At 27.9% G+C, this 20,912-nt stretch overlaps 1 protein-coding gene across 3 annotated transcripts; it reads right to left on the minus strand.

Moving 5' to 3' along the window:
- On the minus strand, positions 1-20,307 carry LOC100575265 (PAX-interacting protein 1). Of its 3 annotated transcripts, none has more exons than XM_029491710.1 (22): positions 20,007-20,307; positions 19,764-19,948; positions 19,282-19,465; positions 18,092-18,254; positions 17,856-18,019; positions 16,577-17,740; positions 15,669-15,878; positions 15,465-15,596; positions 15,048-15,206; positions 14,800-14,965; positions 6,237-6,370; positions 6,002-6,166; positions 4,184-4,306; positions 3,390-3,491; positions 3,063-3,300; positions 2,802-2,992; positions 2,476-2,732; positions 2,193-2,377; positions 1,845-2,074; positions 1,607-1,775; positions 1,236-1,538; positions 1-219 (listed from the first exon to the last, which is right to left on the minus strand). In XM_029491710.1, the coding sequence occupies exons 1-22, from the start codon at positions 20,124-20,126 to the stop codon at positions 125-127; spliced, it is 4,839 nt and encodes a 1,612-aa protein (XP_029347570.1). In that variant the 5' UTR covers positions 20,127-20,307; the 3' UTR covers positions 1-124. The 3 variants fall into 3 exon arrangements, with proteins under 3 accessions (XP_029347570.1, XP_008187924.1, XP_003247815.1); XM_008189702.3 differs by having other exon boundaries at positions 15,048-15,218; XM_003247767.4 differs by lacking the exon at positions 4,184-4,306 and having other exon boundaries at positions 15,048-15,218.
- Between the last annotated feature and the right edge of the window lie 605 nt (positions 20,308-20,912).

The following is a 20,912-nucleotide window of genomic DNA, read 5'->3' on the forward strand; positions in this document are numbered from 1 at the left end:
TTTTTTATTTAAAACATTCAGTTGGACAAAAAAACATGGGAAAAAAATAAAAAAGTAAACTTTTACAGGAAATAATATTATGCTCTCTCTCTCTATATATAAACGATGTTGTGAATTGTTGTAACTAATTGATTATTTTTTTCGCTTTTTTATAAGCCATGTCATAATTGACATATTGTGTCATAACTGCAGATAGTACAAACTCGGAAGAGTAGATACCTAAAATGAGAATATATAATTACTTATTTTTACATGTTAAAAAGGTACATGTACAAGAAGTTAAATTTAGTTTGGTATAACATGTGAATTACATCAAAATATAATCTACCTACTAATATAGTACATGATATCGCCAATACGATAATGTTCTATATCTGAGTATAGGAATCAAATAATATAAAAAAATAATAATTAAAGTAACAAATCCAGATAAATTGGAGATTATAACAATTATAGGTTAAGTATTTTAGATTATAGGTGTTTATTTGATAAGAAACCAAGTTTCTAACTCAAATGTAATAAGGTTTGTATTAATTCGTTTAATATATACCAAAAATAATGTTTTCTAAAACTATTGGTATAAAACTTTAGAAGTAGAAAACATATTGGATTGTTTTGTTTAAAAAATATTCATATAAATTATAGAAATTTTCTTGCGAAATAATATTCTGCAAGCATTGTACAGTGATAATTGTAAATTTGTAATACATTAAATAATGATTCTAAAGAAAGTATGTGTATCAAATGGCATTTTTTGTTTCTTAACATGTTAACATGTAGGGTATAAAAACTCAAACGACTAAATCAAAGTTCCCTGTATTATTAATCTTCATTTAAGATAATGTTGAACCAAAAATCTGATAAAGATGATCATACTAAATAAATGGTTGTTTAAAAAATGTTAGTAGGATACACAATTATTAAAGATAGTACTATATTTAATCGTGGTAGGACATTTCCTTCCTATATAGACACCTCCCTCCCCCTTCCACGCAGTTATATAATATTATGAGATTGAGATGTTGTTCTTATTAATTTGTTAAAATTATCTTGATGCCAAAGGTGACCATTATATTACATTTAACACTTAAAAAATGTGACATATACATAAGCATCAACCAATTTAAATTAGAACCATAATATGTTCAACATATCAAGAGTTCTACAAAAATTAGACGATTATTAAAGTTAATTGGCATTTAAAATATTCAAATAAATGTTTAGCATTTGCTCACCATAAGATGATCGAATAAGATCAGAAACCAAATGAAGATCATTATTGGATGCGATTACGATATATGTGTTAGGTTCAAGTTCTTGTATAGCTCTCAACGATCTTCTTTGTTTTTCAACAGTTCCACCGGCTGATTCTATTATTTGCCGAACAATAAATACAGATGGATGAGTAACTCCCGGAGTCACATAAAATATCTTTCCTTTGAATAATTCATGTCGATTTGGATTAGATAATATTTTATGTACTTTACAAATTACTTTCTGATCTACAGAAACTTCTTCAATCGTATAAATTGCTTCGCCTAAAATAGTATTAATACATATCATTAAACATATATAACATACAGTCGTTTATTATAATTCAGTGTACCTAAAAACATATGCTGAGTAGAAGAATCCTTAAGCCATTCGGCACTCACAATATGTTTAACAGTTGAAACGCAACATAAAAATTTTGTAGTTCTAACAGATTCTTTCATTACTAAATGAGTAGCATCTGAATAAGTTTTAGCAATTGTGCCACCAAGTTGTAAGACCATCTGCAAGAAAGAACATTTAACTGTAATAATCACACATTTTAAAATATTTCGAATAATAATATGGTATACCCGTTGTTCTTCTTTTCCCAAGCCAAATCCAGAAAGCATGACACATGGACGATATTCTATTGGTGGTGGGTTGATATTTGTAATGATTATATCAGCTGTACTTAAGTCATTATTTTCTTGGTCTGGAAAATTAGCATTTGGTCTAGGACGTTTTCTTTTAATGGGAACATGATTATTACGTACTCTGTCATATAATTCTTGGGTAACGTTAATTGGCATTTTCCATGCCCCTATTAAACACAATGTCAATATTAATTTAAAAAAAAAAATTATTATTGCATCAATAACTGTCAAACAATTCATTGAAATTATAATTCAACCACTTTATAAATATTAGAAGTATCTTACCCATTAAGTGAAGTACCAGGTTATAGTCAACTCTGAATGGATTATTTAGATTGAATTGTTGATACTTGACATTCTCTGGTTGATACATACACGATAAATGACCAAAAAGAATTTCATTTAGCCACTGCACATTGACCACAGGTCGATTAATATCTCTAGCTTTTTTAACTTTTTTACCTTCTAATCTAAAACCATTAAACCACAATTTAGAAATTTGGTAAACATATAAGAATAAATATAAATCAACATAACTATTTAAATAGTAAATGTACAATGTACATACTTTCTTGTAACTAAAATATTGTTGTCAGCAGAAAAGTAAGATGTAACACGTGCACCAGTCAATTCTATCATAAATTTAACACGATTGCGTTCATCACTCTCAAAATTTGTCAATGATATCAACATCTGTCGGCAAGGTCTCTCCTCACTGTACGGAGTAGGAAAATGAAGGGCATACCAGGGAGGCATAAGTTGTTGTTTGGTTATTATATCACTAAGCCAGTAGGCTGTAATACATCTTTTCCCATCACGTAAACCCTAATAACATATTTAACAATGTTACAATTGCTAAAAAAAATAGTTTTTACTTTTAACTCATTACACTACCTGTTGAACAAGTGGATGTTTTTGAGTTTGACAAAGAATATGTGTAAGACGCAGGGTGTAAGATGGTTCAATTTCTCCACCGTGGTCCAAAATGATTTGTTTCCAGGTAGGTACTTCTTTTATGGTATCTGGACTTCGATCATATTCAACAATTAAAAATATACAACCAAGCAAACACTTGTCGGGTGGTACTAAATATTAAAAAAAAAAAAAAAAATATTTTAATCTTATTTGTATATGATGATGGTAAATTTTAACTACATTTGAGATTTGGATTGTGTCCAAAAAATCTAGCTTGATGAGGAAGTTGTTGATGACCAACAGTTTGTCCGGCAGCACTTTTTGCCAAGACTGCAGCAACTCTTACAGCAGCCGATTGGTTGTAGTTTGCAGGTACTGTTTTACTAGCAACAGCTGGTTGAACAGCTGTACGACCTACTACTTGAGCAGCACGGTTTGTTGCAGTATTGTTGGTGACATTATTTAAAACTGTTCGAGACTATTTGCAAACACAAAAGAGAATATATACACATTAATTTATTTGATATTACAATACGATACTGTTACATAACTGTACTGATTAAGTACCTGATATGTGCCTTGAGTACTGCCTTGTTGTTGTGCAGCATGATGTTGAGCAGTCATCAATCTTAATTGCCCTGCAGCACTTATTTCTTGTCCAGACATTTGCTATAAGTCATAAATTTAGGTAAATAAATGTATGCCATATATTTTTACATTACAAATGAAATATAAATATTAGAAATATTAGCATGTTATTTTATTAAATAATGATATCAACTAGTATTGTTATAATTTGTTATAAACAAATTCATGCTGTAATAACAAATATTCATTGTATATTATATTAGCAAGTTATATTTTTCTTTTAAACTAATAATATGATTAGATTTATAATGTAAGTCAGTAGATCTAAATAAACAATTTTTGTTAATATTGTAGTATAATTATAAATTAGACTCCATTACATTAGCAACACCAAAAAACCATATTGAATTATCAACGATAAGTTTTGTTAAAAATTATATAAGATTAGATTAATAAGCAATAAATTAATGTTTATGTAAAATTAGTACAAATATAATAGAACTGATATACTTATAAAACAATAAAAACTGCTAGTATTAAATACAAAAAGGATGTCATTTATAGGATATTAATTTAAACAAAGAAGTATCATAATTTCATAATATGCTTAAATTTTCTTTAATATCCAAAACAATATTATTGATAGTGTAGATTAGAATGACCATGCATTAGCTCAATATTAGAAATCAACTGAATGAAGTTATGCACATAGAAATGTGTCTACGAAGACAAAATTCAAAACAGCGTTGGTCCATCGTGTGTTTACTTTTTACCTGTTGCTGTGTTGAAGTGGACGATGATATGCCATTTTGTAAACGTATACTTAACATATTAGCAAGCGCAGTTTTGGTCTTAGGGTTTACAACCAACGCTTGTTGATTTGATTGAGATGTTTGCTAGAAAAATATGATGATATTGATGCAATCACAATAGCAACAATATTCCATTTATCCAAAAATAAATTAGATATTTGTATGCATTAAATAAAACATAATATTACAATTAAACTGTATAAATTTGATTTCACCTGAAATCGTAAGCTTAGTAACAAGATAAATTATAAGAAATTGTTCAACAGTCATATATATTTTGTAATGCTTTGATTACATTGACATAGAATAACAGTGGATTATTATTCTAAAATTTAACACTAAAATTGTGATTTAAAAAATTATATAATATGATACAAATTACAGGAGTTGAGATTTAATTGATTAAGATGGCATTTGTGATTTTAATGAAAACCTTTGAGAAATTTAAAATCAATATTTGTGTTTAATTTTCAATAAATAGAGTTATCAAAATTATATTTTTAATATCAGAACAGACAGCCCATCGAAGTTGAATGAATAATTTCCTTGCTATGAATCTAAACTAAAATTTTAATTTTAATTTTGACCTTAAAATTCAAATTGATGAACTATTTTTTTAGATCTTACATGTATATACAAAAATCATCAATTTCAAAAATATATATACATATATATATATGTATATATATATTTAACAGGTAATATAAATAAAATAAACATTATTGTAATATATTAATTGTAATAAATAGAGCAATATCAATATTTAATTTTTTTTTTTTTAAGATTTAACTACATAACATTGGACAATATTTTAAATAATATGTATCATTTATGTTACAAAACATAAGAATATAATAATAATAATAAAATAAATAATAAAAAACTAAGCTAAAACAGGTACATGTTATGATATAATATAAATTAAATGTAAGTTTTTTTTTATTGATCAAGCATTGGCAAGTATGGCCATTAGCATTATGTACGGGAGTAACGGTAAGTTGAGGGACACGTGTAAATGGGAGGATTCGTCACTAAAAACCCAGGTGCTCACCCATCTGAACTAGCGACGCTGGCCGATGCTTAACCTCAGAACCCATTAGTGACTGAGACCAACCATCGAGCGACACCAGGCCTTAAAATATAGTAGTATACAATTATGAGTGGAAGATATTTAGAACTATTATGAAATTGAAATAGTAGAATGTAAAAAGTTGTTTGTTATAGAACTGCAATATCAAATTAGTTAATTAAGAAATGTACATAATAAATTTAAATTTAATACATTATTAAGCATCAAAAGATCTTTGCAAAAATTATAAATCAAACAATAAATAATGTTGATAGTATGCAACAAATTATTATCATTGTTAAGGAAAGTATGCTATTTTACAAAAATAAAATTGCTACTGTAATACCTACATTGAATTATTACTTTAAATTAAAAATTAAAACATGTATTAGCTTGAACTTGTCAAAATAAATTATAATTTAATATACTTTGTGCATCATTCAGTTTTTGTTTTGTTATTAAATGTTTAACACATCATATGTTTTACAGGTTTCTATTAGACCAAACAATATCCATACAACTATAGTATAGGGATACAGTTTTAAATAATTTATTAATAGAGGAGTATCATTAAAAAGTAAATATAGAAAACCTCAAACCAAAATTTTATCAAGAACACCAAAATAATGTCCATCACCAAAAAGCAATCGCCCCAATAACATGTACACTTTTCCAATGTAAATAAAACAATAAATCAACAATGTACTTACTGGAAATGGTTCTTGACTTGGTGTCTGTGTTTCAGTTTGCTCGTTTGTAGGTAATGTTGGAGTCTGTTGTGGCTGAACAATTGAAGTCTGGGCTGCAGCCACTTGTGGTGATTGTACAACATTTGGCTGCATCGTTCCAGCAATTGGTGCTTGGTTAGGGGCAACCTGAATAACAATACATGTATTTTAAAACTTTATTTCGAACACTTGTTACTTCACCTTAGGACTTAGATACCTGTTGCATCGTTTGTTGTTTTTGCGAGGCATCCATTTGCAGTTGTTGTAGTCTCAACTGTTGAAGTTGCTGTTGTCTTTGATGTATTTGCGCCAATTGTGCAGCAGACATAGATCCAGTAGTTTGTTGATGTCCTGTAATAATTTTTCCATCTTAGTAACAAATTGAAACTTAGACCTTCTGGCTTCTACATCTAATCTACTAATCGTATATCTTAATCGTACACAAGTTAAAATTTAATTAATTTAATTTTAGTTGCTGGATTCAGCTTGAAGTAGAATATGAATAAATAATTTGATGCAAGATAAACCCACACAATGTAAGAAATTATTGAGTAAATTAGGAAATAATGATCTAAATATTCTAAATAGGTAGAGACAAAACAATATTTAATTTTAAAATTTAACATTTTGAAAATGTGATAATATTATATTATTGTAGAACGAATTCTATTTACAATATTTCTAATATTGAGTACCTATTAACTAAAAGTTTCTTATTCAAAAATTACAATTGTACATTTGTACCTATTAATAGTTAACACTAAATTTGATATTTTTTTAATGTTTTACCATAAATTTGTAATGGGAATTAGGAAAAACCAAATTTTTAGTATTGAACATTTTTAAAAATAAGGTTATATAATAATATAAGCAAACGCCAAGCAGCTTCCATACCCTATTAATAATATTAACCTTATCATTTAAAATATTTATCTTATTTTTTTTTACAGCTGATAATAAACGTGTGTAGTTCATCAGTTATGGTAGTACATAATAATATTAAAAAAATATACCTATTAATTTGATATTATAAGTTATAAATTATTATAATATTTAAATTGTCTGCTGCTAGTAGTATTTATAACCAATGGTAGGTAGAAGTACCTATAGGTTAATCCAGGTTAATAACCTAAATATATTTGCATGAACGCTTTGATAGATATTTGTCGGCTATCACTAACAATTAATAATAATATCTATGGAGTTTTTTTTTTTAATTATGTGTATGATTAACTAAATAAATATAAAATATTACTATTTACTACATAATACCATTGATTATACATAGTATAATACAATCAATGCTAATATCTACATGGCTATATGATTTTAGCAGATAAGGTCTTACAAAAGTTACGATATAAACATCTTAATTATCTTTTCTACGTATTTTTGTGTACAGAGAATTATAAAAATAATATGTAATAATTAAAAATTTACTTATGTTCTATGTATATAACGTTTATTTTGGAAAGTATGTAAACTGCATTCAAGAAACGATATATTTTGAGTAGGTTACACGAGTTAGTTGAGCGTGCAATACTAAATTAAAATGTATAGCCTGAAGTGATTGATACACAGACTTTGTGGTCTTCGTCTTACAAGTGCGTAAGATGGCAAATTTTACGCCCAGCAGATCACGTTTAGCTCCGTTGGCTTAAAATTTAGAGTGAATTGACCTCTTATAAAATTTAAAGATACGTTGGTTACCTAGGGCATTTCATAGGGTTTTTGTTATATTTTAATTTTAAAGCGAGTTATGAGTATTAGATATAGATGTACAAACAAATTTACAATTTTAAAATACTCATAACTTGCTTTAAAATTAAAATATAACAAAAAGACTAAAAAATTCCCTAGATAATAATCTTACCTTTAAATTTTATAAGAGTTCAATTCATTCAAATTGTTAACCTATAACGGAATTAAACGCGTTCTGTTGAGCGTAAAACGTGCTTTGTTACGCACTTGTAAGACGGAGACAACATATGTCCGTGTAACGTCCCTTTATGAACATTTGTTTTTAAATGAACATTTTATTCATAAACGTATTGGAGTTAAACAATTTTAACTCTCAGGATATATAACTACTACGGTACAGAGCATAATAATATGGTGTTTACAAAATGTCGTAATTTTTAGTTTATCGGGCAGCGGTTCAGCAGATTTCCTGAACGGTGGAGCATAATATTATAGGTTAGGTACTCAATACACATTTGTATATATGAGAAATAAATGAACTGCGTCTAATGATTAATGGATCCATTTTGTAGATATGGGTAACATTGAAGCTCACAGGTTAATGAGCAGGGTCACAGCACACACCGTGCATACATTTGTTTATGATCCTGAAACTTGTAACTTGGAGGTACAAATCGTAAGGTTTGTCTAATATTTGACGTAACAACTTGAAAATTGGCAGGAAGTATCGTGGGGCATTATTCCATGATTGTAAGGAACCGTTCAGATTTTCAGCCAGTTATGAATTTCATCATCTATACCGACAGTGTTTCTCAACATTTTTACTGAGTCGACCCCTTCCATTTAATTTTAATTTTTTAGCGACCACTACATATAATTTCTAATATAATAATTTTCCTATAATCACTCGCATAGGCCATAGATTATTATTAATAATCAATACTAGAAGTCTGTGGATAAGAAACATAAAATACTTACAATATAATTATTTTAATTTAAAAAAAAAAAAACCTATTTTGTTACAGTTATTTTATCATAATATTATATTAATGTATATACCAAATATGATTTAATTCTGATCTAAATATAATTGTTAATTTGATTTTTAACTTAACCTAATTAAGGTTCTTAATAGGACGTGGTACGCATTTGTCGTCTCCGTCTTACGCACATGTACAACATACCTACCAAAAGCTGTTTTGTGCGGAACAACTTTACTTGCTCTGTATTCATGGTAGAAATAACCAAAATAGCAGGGATGGAAAATAATTTCATTTTCGTTAAAAAATTTGCTCTTACGCATTGAAACAAAATTAATAAATGCTAAGAATAAAACAAAGTTTAGCACTGATAAAAATAAAATTTTTTATCAATAATTATTAGTTATCAGAATAATTATAAAATTTTCAATGGCAACATTTTATTTTTTTTTTCGTAATATGATAGTAAAATAGTATAATAATATAATTTATTTTCGTTTTCGTTTTTGATTTCGGTATTATATTTATTCTGTTTTTAGGATTTTTCGTTATGGTTTTACAGTTGTATTTTGTTTTTGTTTTTTATTTAATAATATTTTTTAAAAACGTTTTCCATCCCTGCAAAATAGGGATACATTATAATAACATGTTAAGAAAAAATGTTTCAATTTTTTTTATAGCACTAACCAATAATTTATAATAGTTAAATTAAAAAACTAATGTTCTTAAACTTATAACTTTAATTATATTAGGTATAAGTTTAACAAATAACAAAAACGCTAGTCACAGATAAAGTTCTTCCTTATGCGTTATGGAATTTTGGTAATTCTACTATAAATACAGTAAATTTGTTTCGCTCATAACTTTTTGCTATGTTGTACATTTGTAAGATGGAGACAAAACATGCGGGTAGCAAGTCATATTAATGGCTTGTTTGTTGCTGTTGATCTGAAATTATTTTGTCGATTCTTGGTTTAATGGTTTGTTAAATTAATTATGAGAATTGGATTGATGAAATTTCCAGTCGGATTCTAGTTTTATTTTTTGTTGTAGTCATTGTGGAAAATCCATTTTCACATAAATATGTAGTTGAAAATGGAATGAGTACTTTAAATACTTTTTCGGCCAAACTAGGAAATTCGTTTTAAACCTGTATCCAAAATTGACCTATTTACATTTTTGTTATTTTTAAAAACCTCGTGGTGCCCATATCTAAACTTAATTCAATCAGTTTTTTAGGGTTCCGTACAGTAAAACTGGATCCTATTACTAAGGCTACGCTGTCCGTCCATCTGTCACCAGGCTATATCTCATGAACCATGAAAGTTAGAAAGTTGACATTTTCACAGATTATGTATTTCTGTTGCCACTATAATACTAAAAATCCTAGAATATACAATATAAGCAGTGTTGCCGACATGTTTATAGCTGACGATGATTCGGAACCCTTCGTGCGCAGGTCTGACTCGCACTTGGCCGGTTTTTTTTCTTCATTTGTTAATGATAATATATTTTGATCTGATTATACAAATGGGTTTGAGGCACAGCCACCAATAGTAATGACTATTGAATGATGCTTAATATAATTTTGCAGTATGAAAAATTTTTAATTTTAGCTCCTTGTCCGCGTTGGTTTAGGTAACTGAACTAATAAGCTAAGGTTCAAACCTGAATTTCTATAATTCACCCAAAATGGGTGGTAATTGGTTAAAAAGTTTGGGGACAAAAAGTTCATGGATACAAAGTCCATTTTGAAAAGTTTTTCTAAAAGTCCGGACTCAATTTTATCATTGGACAATAAGTCCCAACACATTTTTATTGTCAGACAAAAGCTCTGAAAATACAATATAATATTCTATTACATTTTTACTTATAATTATATTAATAATTAATAATAAAATATAGATTTAATTTTTATTAAATATTTATCTTTTATTAAATATTTTTATAAAATTGTTTTTAAAGTAAGGTCAGTTGTGGCTCAACGGGGCTAATGCCTAATCGGGCTATAAAAAATACAATCTTTCGATTTTAAAGTTGATTTCATGAAGATTACGAAGTTTAATAGTAATCAAATGTTTTATAATGTTGGTTACACTTTAGGATACCAAACACAGCAGTTATCATTATTCAAAAACCTAATCAGTTATTTACTCATATTTTTTTAAATTTACGATAATTCAACGGTCTAGTAACTCACCTAAATTACTTAACATAATTTCAAATTAAGTAAATAAATGTTACTTTATATTTATAATATTATTTCATTTATGAATTATGCTAATTGTTAATTGTATGATACAAATGAGTATTAGCCGATTATGCATTTCCCCCATAAAGTTCCACACGTGGAATGTGAGACATGATTTATGAAGAAAGAGCAACATGCCTTATTTTGTTGAATAGTTAAAAAGACTTAAAAACATTGTTTGTGATTAAAATATTTATGAGTTACAAATATTCATTTTTAAATATGTAAATAGTTGACAATTAAACTTTGAATATGTGTTAACATTATATCAACCAAAACTTAAAAAAACTAATACCTATGTATTAACTATATACTAAAAAACTGATGTCTGTCAAACCTTGTTAAAATTAAAATAATTGGATTCTTTAAACGGAATTTCTTTGAAGATTTTTATTAGTTTATGGCACTTGCCCTGGCCTAGGAATAGCTTGTATACAACTGTATTAAATGTACCGGTTTTGCACTTACCCCCGTAGCAGGAAAAGTGTAACACTTTTTTTTTTTTTAGATTCTGAGTGGAACGATGAATGTATTGATTTTACAATGATGTGTATTTTTATTTTTTTATTTTTTTATTTTTGTGTCTGTGTACACGATAAGTAGTCGAAATAATGCTTCGATTTTCAACTTCGGTATCTTGTTCGATTGGAAAGTGAATATCGTTGGTGCATTGGGGAGGTCAAAATTTAAAATTCCCAGTAATTTTCAAAAGCGCCGTGAAAAACAAAAGAAAAATTAAGGAAAAACGGGAATTTTCATGCAAAATCGATTTTTCACAAAATTGAATTTGGTTTTTGGTGTAACTTTAAAACAAATGACCGTAGATACATGAAATTTTCAATGGTTGTTTATATTTCCATTTTCTATACACGATAACATTTTCAAAATATTTTGATTTATTTTGAACTGTTTAGAGACATTTTCATTTTCCATTTTTTTTTAGTTTTTTTCTAAAAATATCAATTAAATTTTATTTGTTGATTAAAAAAGCTTGAAAATTTAATAGAAGGCTCCAAGTATATTGTTTCAAAGGCAGATGAAAAATATTAAAAATCCTTAGTCACAGTTTTTTTTATAAGCATTTTAAGTTCAAAAATTGACAAAATATGGAAAAATCACGAAAATTAGCAAATTATTTTGAGTTAAGAATTCGTAAAAATTTTTCTTTTTAAATCTAAGATTTTAAATTGTAATACAAGATTCCTTATAAGATTATCTACCTTTATCAAACAAAAAATATCTATAAGAAAGTCAAATTAAATTTATATGATCGTTTGAAATTCAAATTTTTACAACATTGGATATTCACTCGATTTCTCATGTAGCGATTTCCTTATTTTGTTGTAATTCAAAAACAAATAACTGTAGATACATGAAAATTTTACTGATTGTTTATATTAGCATTTCCTATACACCATACAATTTTGAAAATATTTTGAGCTGTTTACGGACATTTTTAGTTTTCAATTTTTTTAGTTTTTTTTTCTTTAAATATCAATAAAATTTTATTTGTTTGGTAAAAACGCATGAAAATTTAATGCAAGGCTCCTGATATATTGTTACAATAGCAATTGTAAAATATTAAAAATACATAGGCACACATTTTTTTTATAAGCTTTTGAAGTTGAAATTTTGACAAAATGTATAAAATTTAAAATTGAATAATTATTTTGTAGTTAAAAATTTATAAAATGTTCAACTTTTATAGCTAAGGATTGAAAATTTAAAACAAAATTTCACGTAAATATTTAATTCTGTTACCAAAAATTCTAAGAAATACATAAGCACAGTTTATTTTTATAGTCATTTTAAGTTCAAATTTGGACGAAATTACATATTGTATAACGCGTTATAAGTACCTAATGGATATTGTGATTTGATTAATTTGGAATTTATTATAGGTACCTACTATAGGTCAATTTTTTTTTAATACCATATATAATATTATGTCTTATACCTAGACTGACATACCGTCTTCGCTCAGAATTGTTTTTCTTATACAATGATATTGTATCATTGAATTCAAATTTAATACCATCCATTATACAGTGACCCACCTGTAATCTACTGTACAGCAGAGCGACATCCACTTACCCACCTTTTTAAACACAAATTTGAATTCCTGATACGTTCATTGACATTAATGGATCATAAAATATATGTTCCACGTAAGAATACAGTAAGATCGTTTGTTCCATTAAACTGAAATTTTACAAAACCACACTGCTGTTACCACACCTGACCTTATATATTTTTTTTAAATTGCAAGTCATTGTGTAAGTAAAAGTAACTTATTTTAAATTATTACTACTATGTAGTGGTTGATGTCTGTAATGACTATTTTTTATGAATTGTTTATAATATATTTTGTAAAAACCAAAAGGTTTACATTTTTTCTTATATATTTTACATTTTACTTTTATATTGACTATCATTTTAAATTTTTATATAGAACTATATTTGTAAACTTTAGGTAAGTATAAGAAATAGTAATCAGACATAATATTTTATTAATATTGTATAAGAGAATTAATTACATATTTTAAATGAATATTTATTATAAATGAAATATATATTATATATAGGTACCTATATAATATCATTGATTATATATACCTAATTAAAAATTAAAATGTAACAGAATATTTTTAATTTTCCAACTTTTTTCAAAACTGACCTTTTTTCCGTGGATTCAATGTCCAAAATTATAATGTTTCAAAATGTCTAATCCCTCTATCTGTACAGAATAATGATAATATTCGTCCAAAGTACACTTATCATATTTAATGTGATTTAGTATACAGCTGGTTTCTGAGATTGATGTGACACAATCAAGCCCAGATTAAGATAATTTTGGACGTGAGGCCAAACAATTTTAGGGGCTCATAAACATAATCATAATATCGGCGACCCACAAATAATTTCAGAGATAAAATTTTGTTTTTACTTTAAAGGTATATTATATTTCATTATTTTCATTATTTAAATACTTTTTTATAAAATGTAAATGTTTGAACAATGAACATAATATAGGTACATAATAAATTATAAATATTATTGTATGAATGCGTTCATTATTCTAGGTAGTATTCAAAAGTTAATATCAAAAATTATATTATTTTGTTTTCATTTTTATCAATGTTATGTACTGTAAAATTGTGTATAATTAATTAATAAATGTTGTAACAGACTCCCTACTCTTACAAGCTATTGCTCAGAAAAAGAAAGAGAAGGTATACATTTTAAATGTTAATTTAAATGTAAATATTATTATGAAGAAGTTGAAATAAATTTATATTATTATTATTATAATTAAAAAACGGTTTTATAGCCAAATCTATAATAACTAGTAATAATGATTCAATCATCATTCGCCGTAAATTCGTAATCAACGGTATTCACCATAGTCACTACTCAGGAATTCCAAAGAATCCCATTTCCTTACCAATTATCTTCCTGCTTAAAATAGACGACATTGTCGATATTACAATAGCATAGGTGATAATAACATAATTATCCATTATTGATATTATATTATAGTAATATTTGACTTTAGGAAACTTTAATATATTTTATTCAAATATTTCTAATTTAATAAAAAAAAAATGTACTATCCGCTAGGAGCCAACTATTGTTTGATATCCGTTGTGGCCTGTGGACCCGGGACCATGGCCCCATCTGCCCCCCCCCCCTTAATCCGGACTTGCACACAATAGATTTTGATGCAAAACTCAGTTTACATTATTTAATTTGTGTAATATAATAAATTCATCTTAAACTATAAGTAAAAGTAGTTTGGAAACATACTTAAATACTTAATAAGTAATAGTAAATACTAAGTTACTAACCTTGTTCAGTAACAGGTGACTGTTGCCAAACTGTAGTTTGTGGTTGAACAACTTGTTGATTGTTCACCAATGTATTGCTTACAGTTTTTGTATTGGTTGGTAACCCAGTAGTTACAGTTCCACCTGCCATTTGTTGTTGTTGCTGTTGTTGTTGTTGAGCCAACAGCTTAAAGAAAAGTCAAATTATAACCACTATAATGGCTTTGAATACAATAATTTATGATATTACAATTATAAAGATGTATTACTTGTTGTTGGCGTATTTGATTCCACTGTGCTTGTTGAGCCGGTGTCATCCCAGTAGACGATATCAGTTGATGATTGAGAGTACGAATCACAGTGGTCTGACCGTTGGGTGTTGTTGATGGTCTGACAATATTTGTACCTCCAGCCACACCTGCAGCCTGCTGTTGGCGAGCCTATAAGATAATTATTATTCTTTATTGATATAGAATGGAATTACAGTCAGTATCATCTATAACCACGATCAGGGGATCATTAAAATATGTTGTTATAACCAGATTTCGTTATAACTAAATCTGATTTTGTATATATGTATAAACTGAATTTGGCCAGGACCTTGAAAATAACATTGTTATACCCCATATGTCGTTATGACCAGTGTCGTTACAGATGGTACCGACTGTATTTAGTGTCAATCTTACATTAAATTGTTGCAAAACAAGGTTCCTTTGTTTTGTTAATTTATTAATAAATGCCAATCGTTCAGCTGGATTCATCGCTTGTATTTGCTGGTGGGTTTTTGCATCCATATGTATCATCTGTTGTGGCCCGTGCTAGAAAAAATTATTGTTTATAAATACTAAGCTATTAAATAAATTATGAATGGTAAAAAAGTGATCAATTACCGGAGACTGCTGTGACCATATTACTTGTCTTTGATCCATTGGCTGTTGAATAGTTCTTTGAATGGTTAAAGTTTGTTGTGGAGGCCACTGTGTTTGAGTAGTTGGTTGTGTACTTGCATTATTCATATTTACTGTTGGTTGTTGTCCAATAACTAAGGTTTGTTGTTGTTGAATTTGTTGGGATTGTTGCTGGTTAACTTGAACACGTGGCTATACAATTATTAAAATATACACATGTAACAATATAATATAACAATTATAGGTCCTTAACGAGTATTGTTGAGACTGTGTCCACCCATAAGAAATAGTATTACAAAATAATTAAAAATACCAGTATTAATAAATAGAAGTGATAAATAAGTAATGAGTAATAAGTAATAACTAATAACGATAACCGGAAACTTAGTAAGATGCTCTTTCAAAACTCATAGTTTAGATCTAAATGTGTTATCGGATATGGCTGATAGAATAATTCACATTGAATTAAGTTAAGTCAACAAGACTTTGGGTCTTCAAGGGTACACTGTTGTTGTTAAATATGTATCATACATTTTTTATTTATAATTTAACATCTATTTATTTTTTATTTTTAAATTTGACTTTTTATAACAAAAAAAAAATAGGATACTAAACCAGTTTTATAAAAAAAATAAATATGTAATCTAAAATAATATATTTTTTTTACATATTATTTTATAGTACAGAACATTTTTGGTATCCTGAGACAGTAAGATAGATACTCACAGATTACTACTTATAATAATATTTAAATATATTAATAAGAAAATGTATCTAAATAATACATTACGAGCCAGATACGAGCTTATAGCTCAGTTGGTAATCATATCAACTATTATTTATGTAATTTATTGTAATTTTTTTGGCTGAATAAATAAAAAAAATAGTACCATATTAGATGGTGGATGAGCCATTCGCCATTGAGTTGAAACAGTGCCACCACCTTGTTGCACAATGCGTTGTTGAAACATTAATCTCTGCTGTTGTTGAAGTAGGAGTTGTTGTTGCTGGTTAGACGGATTAGCTTGAGTCTGTTGAAGCTGTTGTCCATTCGATACTATGCAAATCTGAGAAGATTGTGAAGACTGGGCATTTTGTAATAGAGGTTGTTGTTGTTGTTGTTGTTGTTGTTGTTGTTGTTGTTGTTGTTGTAAATGAACTTGAGCATTTTGAGTAACTTGCTGAGGAAATTGAACTTGTTGACCATTACTTGTTTGAAATTGTATCTGCTGTGGCTGAATTTGTTGAATTTGTTGTCCCGGTTGCAACTGGTTAGAATGCTGTGGATTTTGTTGTAATTGAACAGTTTGTTTCTGTAACTGGGCTAGTTGACCCTGCTGTTGTTGACCTTGTTGGATTTGAACAGTTTGCTGTTGTAATTGAGGCATTTGAACTTGTTGTTGAGGTTGACCCTGCTGAATTTGAACAGACTGTGGCTGTAACTGAGGTAATTGACCCTGTTGGATTTGTACTGTTTGTTGCTGTAACAGTGGTATCTGGTTAGGCTGTTGGCTAGATTGAAGTTGCTGGACATTTTGTTGTTGCTGTTGACCTGACTGAATTTGAACATTTTGTTGTTGCAATACGACTTGTTGTTGTTGTTGTTGTTGATTTTGAAGTTGTTGGCTAGGAATAGACTGCAGCTGTTGAACTTTTTGTTGCATTTGAATGTGTTGTTGATTTTGTTGAAGTGTTTGTTGTTGACCTTTTTGCATCATTTGAAGATGAGTTTGTTGTCCCTGTTGCATTTGCATATGGGTTTGTTGAATTTGTTGTTGATTAGGTTGATATTGCAACTGTTGTCCATGTTGTAACTGGATTTGTTTTGATTGTTGCATTTGTTGAGTGCGAATTTGTTGTTGGAATTGATTTTGTTGTTGAGGCATATGCATTTGCTGCTGAGATAAAAGTTGATTATTAGCATGTGTTTGCTGTTGCAACTGTAATTGTTGAACTTGTTGTTGTGACAGTCGTTGAAGTTGTGGGGTAGACATTAATGACATCATTGGTTTTAGTTGAGTAGTATTTGATTGAGCTACTTGAGACGATGGGGTCTAAACAATAAAATGAAAAAATATTGTATATTAGTTAAATTACCTTATAATAAGCGTAAAATAATAAATTATTATAAATATAATAAAAAAATGATGAAGTTAACATTCCAATTACATGAACAGGTTGAGATGTTGGTGGTGTGGGAGGTTGATTCCATGGTAAACGTTGTTTTAACTGTTCTAAACCCTGATTTTTAGGAACAACACCTCCAGGTTGTTCAACAGGTGCATCAAAATCAGCAAACCCAGTAATTGTTGACAAGCCACTAGTTTGTAATTCTAATACAAAAAAAAATTTTAAAAACAATATAAATTTTCATTCTTAATTAACATAATAATTATGAAACATACTAAAAGATTGATTTGTGGGTAATAATTTGGGCATGACTAGAAGTCTAGGATGATAGTTAGTTTCAGGACATAATTCTTTGTTTTTTAAGCAATCAATAATCCAATCAGGTGTTACAATTTTGATCTTATCTGAACCACTTGATAAAACAGCATCATACTTTTTCTAAATAAAACGGTATTTTTTTCAGTTATTAATTCAATATTTTTATTAGGTAATAAATTATAAAACAAACAAATAAAATAAATAATTCAATAATTCATAATATTTCAATTTCATTAGATTTTGGATAAAATAGTAACATAAATAAAAACCATTTTACATTTATAATTGTTTAGTAATAAAACAATGAAAATACATAGATTAGTATATGATATTAAAATTAAATTATATATAGTTATATAGTAAACTACCTTTATAGTTTTATCACGTAGCAATGTGCAATTAAAAAAATAACAATTAGTCCAATAAATAATAATAACCTACCTATATACTTATAAATAAGTTTTTTTTAAAAATAAAATATGTAACATTTTAATTCTGATTAGTTATGACTTATGGTAGACTATTTCAGTTGGTATATTCTATTGTGTCTGTATCATTGTGTATCAGTGGCGTGATAAATGGGGTTTTATGACGCCTAGGCGTCCTGGTGGATTTTTTTTTGGGGGGGGTGGAGTGATTGGGTACATTATGTTAACCAATAACATACTACAAAAATTAAAATATTTATAGTCACATAATAATTATATGTACTATATATTATATTAAGGGGATAAAGAGGGGGTAGGTACTCAAATGCATGCTGGGCATCAAGGCTTATAAATGTTCACCACGCCACTGTTGTGTATTGATACAAATTAATACATTGTTAAATTACTATAGAATGGCTTAGAAATTACATAATATATGTATTAATTAATTAATTATATAATATATATTAATTTAAAAATGATTAATAATTATTAGTAATTAGCAGGAACTGGGACTTGAAGCAATTCAAATTATCCAAATAAATTACATTTAAAAACTTCTTAATACTCAAATGATTTAAGACCAGTTAGATGATGCATTGACTTATCAATAACTATTTAAGATACTAAATATTTCAGTTAATAAAATAAATAGGTACTTTAGTAAAGATATTATTTTTTTCCTTCATGAATTTATTAAAAAATGTATTATTAATTACCCCAAATGGTTTGGTAACCACCAGATGAGTAGTTTTCTTAAGGTTCAATGTTAGTTGGAAAGTACCACCGTTAAAGGTGACTAGTGCCCATAAGATCTTACAATCATTTGCAATCTGTTGAGATACACATACAATTATTCCTCTAAATATATTATTATCTTCAAATGGATTAAACGGTTTTGTTCTGAAATTATATTATTAAGGAAAAGACACAAATTATTGGCACAAGTGTTTGTATCATCTAAAATGAACATATAAAATAAAAATTGAATGATATGTTATGTTATAGCTCGTGTTATGGTGTAAAATTAATCAATTTTAATTAACTAAACATTTTTATGTAATACATTATAATATGATTGTAAGAATTTAATTTTAAATACAATTAAAAAGTTATACTTTTAATTATGAAATGTAATTATTTATTAATTACTTTAATTGTGCTTGTAGATAATTCAGAATGTTTTTTAATAAAAGGATACGGTAGTAGTTTATTGCACAAGGCAGACATACGGATCCATTCTGGAGTTACGGTAGGAACATCATATAATTCTCTTGCAGCACTAACATCATCTTCTTCATAATTTTTTCCGACAATACAATGTGTAACTGAATCAGATAACAAACGTGTTGATTCGGCATTGCTGTTTTTGAGCACCATCAATGCCTAAAACAGTAAAAACACCAAAATTAACAATTCCGTGTGCATACTACATGGTACTTACTTCATCTCCAATCGAACCACTAGCAAAATAGACAATTTTTTCAAATAATTTAAGTTTATTGTCGCCATCCCGCGGCATGGAAGAGTTTCGGGATTCGTCGGCTTTTACAGAAGTATCCATCACAAACAATAATTTTCTAATAAAATGTTAAGAGAACTTCATGGCTGTTTTAACTTCCAATAATTTCAGAAAAATGTTCCTAGTGACTACATCTGTATTTTGTAGTTTGCGGCATCACTTTTAGTATTTTTGTCATGAGTTGTACCATCTAGTTTCTAACTATATTAATATAATATTAGTATATTAATAATATAATAATATCATTATTCGTTATCCTACAACAATATAAACAATCGTTATCAGTAGACACATACAGTGCAACCAGCAGAAAAAACGAACGGAATCACAAAAATAATCCCATTTATTCCCATCACTTTTATTCTTATTTTTGATCAGTTTATAATTTTTAACATTTACAAATCTACAATGTAAAATGTATGTACATATTTGTAAAATTGTAAAATGAAATGTGACACGTATATTGTATTTGTAATTACTCTAGTCTGCTACACTCCGGTAAGTACCTACCTACATAGTTTAGGCAGGGGCGGACTGGTTATTTTTGGCCCGGGGTGCAAAATTAATTAGGGGCCCGTAATTTTTTTTCAAACCTACCTAAATTAGTAAAGAGCCCTAAGTTTTATAAGTAAATATAAAAAAAAAATTAAGAATAACATGTTGTTTATTTGTAGAGATGTTGAAATAAGGAATTTTATTTTTATTTTGCAGTATAATACCGTATTATACCAGTATTATACGTATACCGTATACCGACTGTGGTAATCGGGGGCCCGGATCATAAATACAAACGGGGGCCCGAGGTGCTACTTGGTGTATAGCACCCTG

Source organism: Acyrthosiphon pisum, chromosome A3 (assembly GCF_005508785.2).
Source record: "Acyrthosiphon pisum isolate AL4f chromosome A3, pea_aphid_22Mar2018_4r6ur, whole genome shotgun sequence".
Classification (NCBI taxonomy): Eukaryota; Metazoa; Arthropoda; class Insecta; order Hemiptera; family Aphididae; genus Acyrthosiphon; species Acyrthosiphon pisum.

What these genes read in the sequence shown, in the direction of transcription:
- LOC100575265 (XM_008189702.3), bottom strand. Translation starts at nt 20,126, where the DNA reads ATGGATACTTCTGTAAAAGCCGACGAATCCCGAAACTCTTCCATGCCG. An exon ending in GTACTCAAGGCACATATCAG is followed by an intron (nt 3,301 to 3,389) that starts GTACTTAATCAG and finishes GTTTGCAAATAG; the next exon opens with TCTCGAACAGTTTTAAATAA. An exon ending in TGGGAAAAGAAGAACAACGG is followed by an intron (nt 1,776 to 1,844) that starts GTATACCATATT and finishes TCTTTCTTGCAG; the next exon opens with ATGGTCTTACAACTTGGTGG.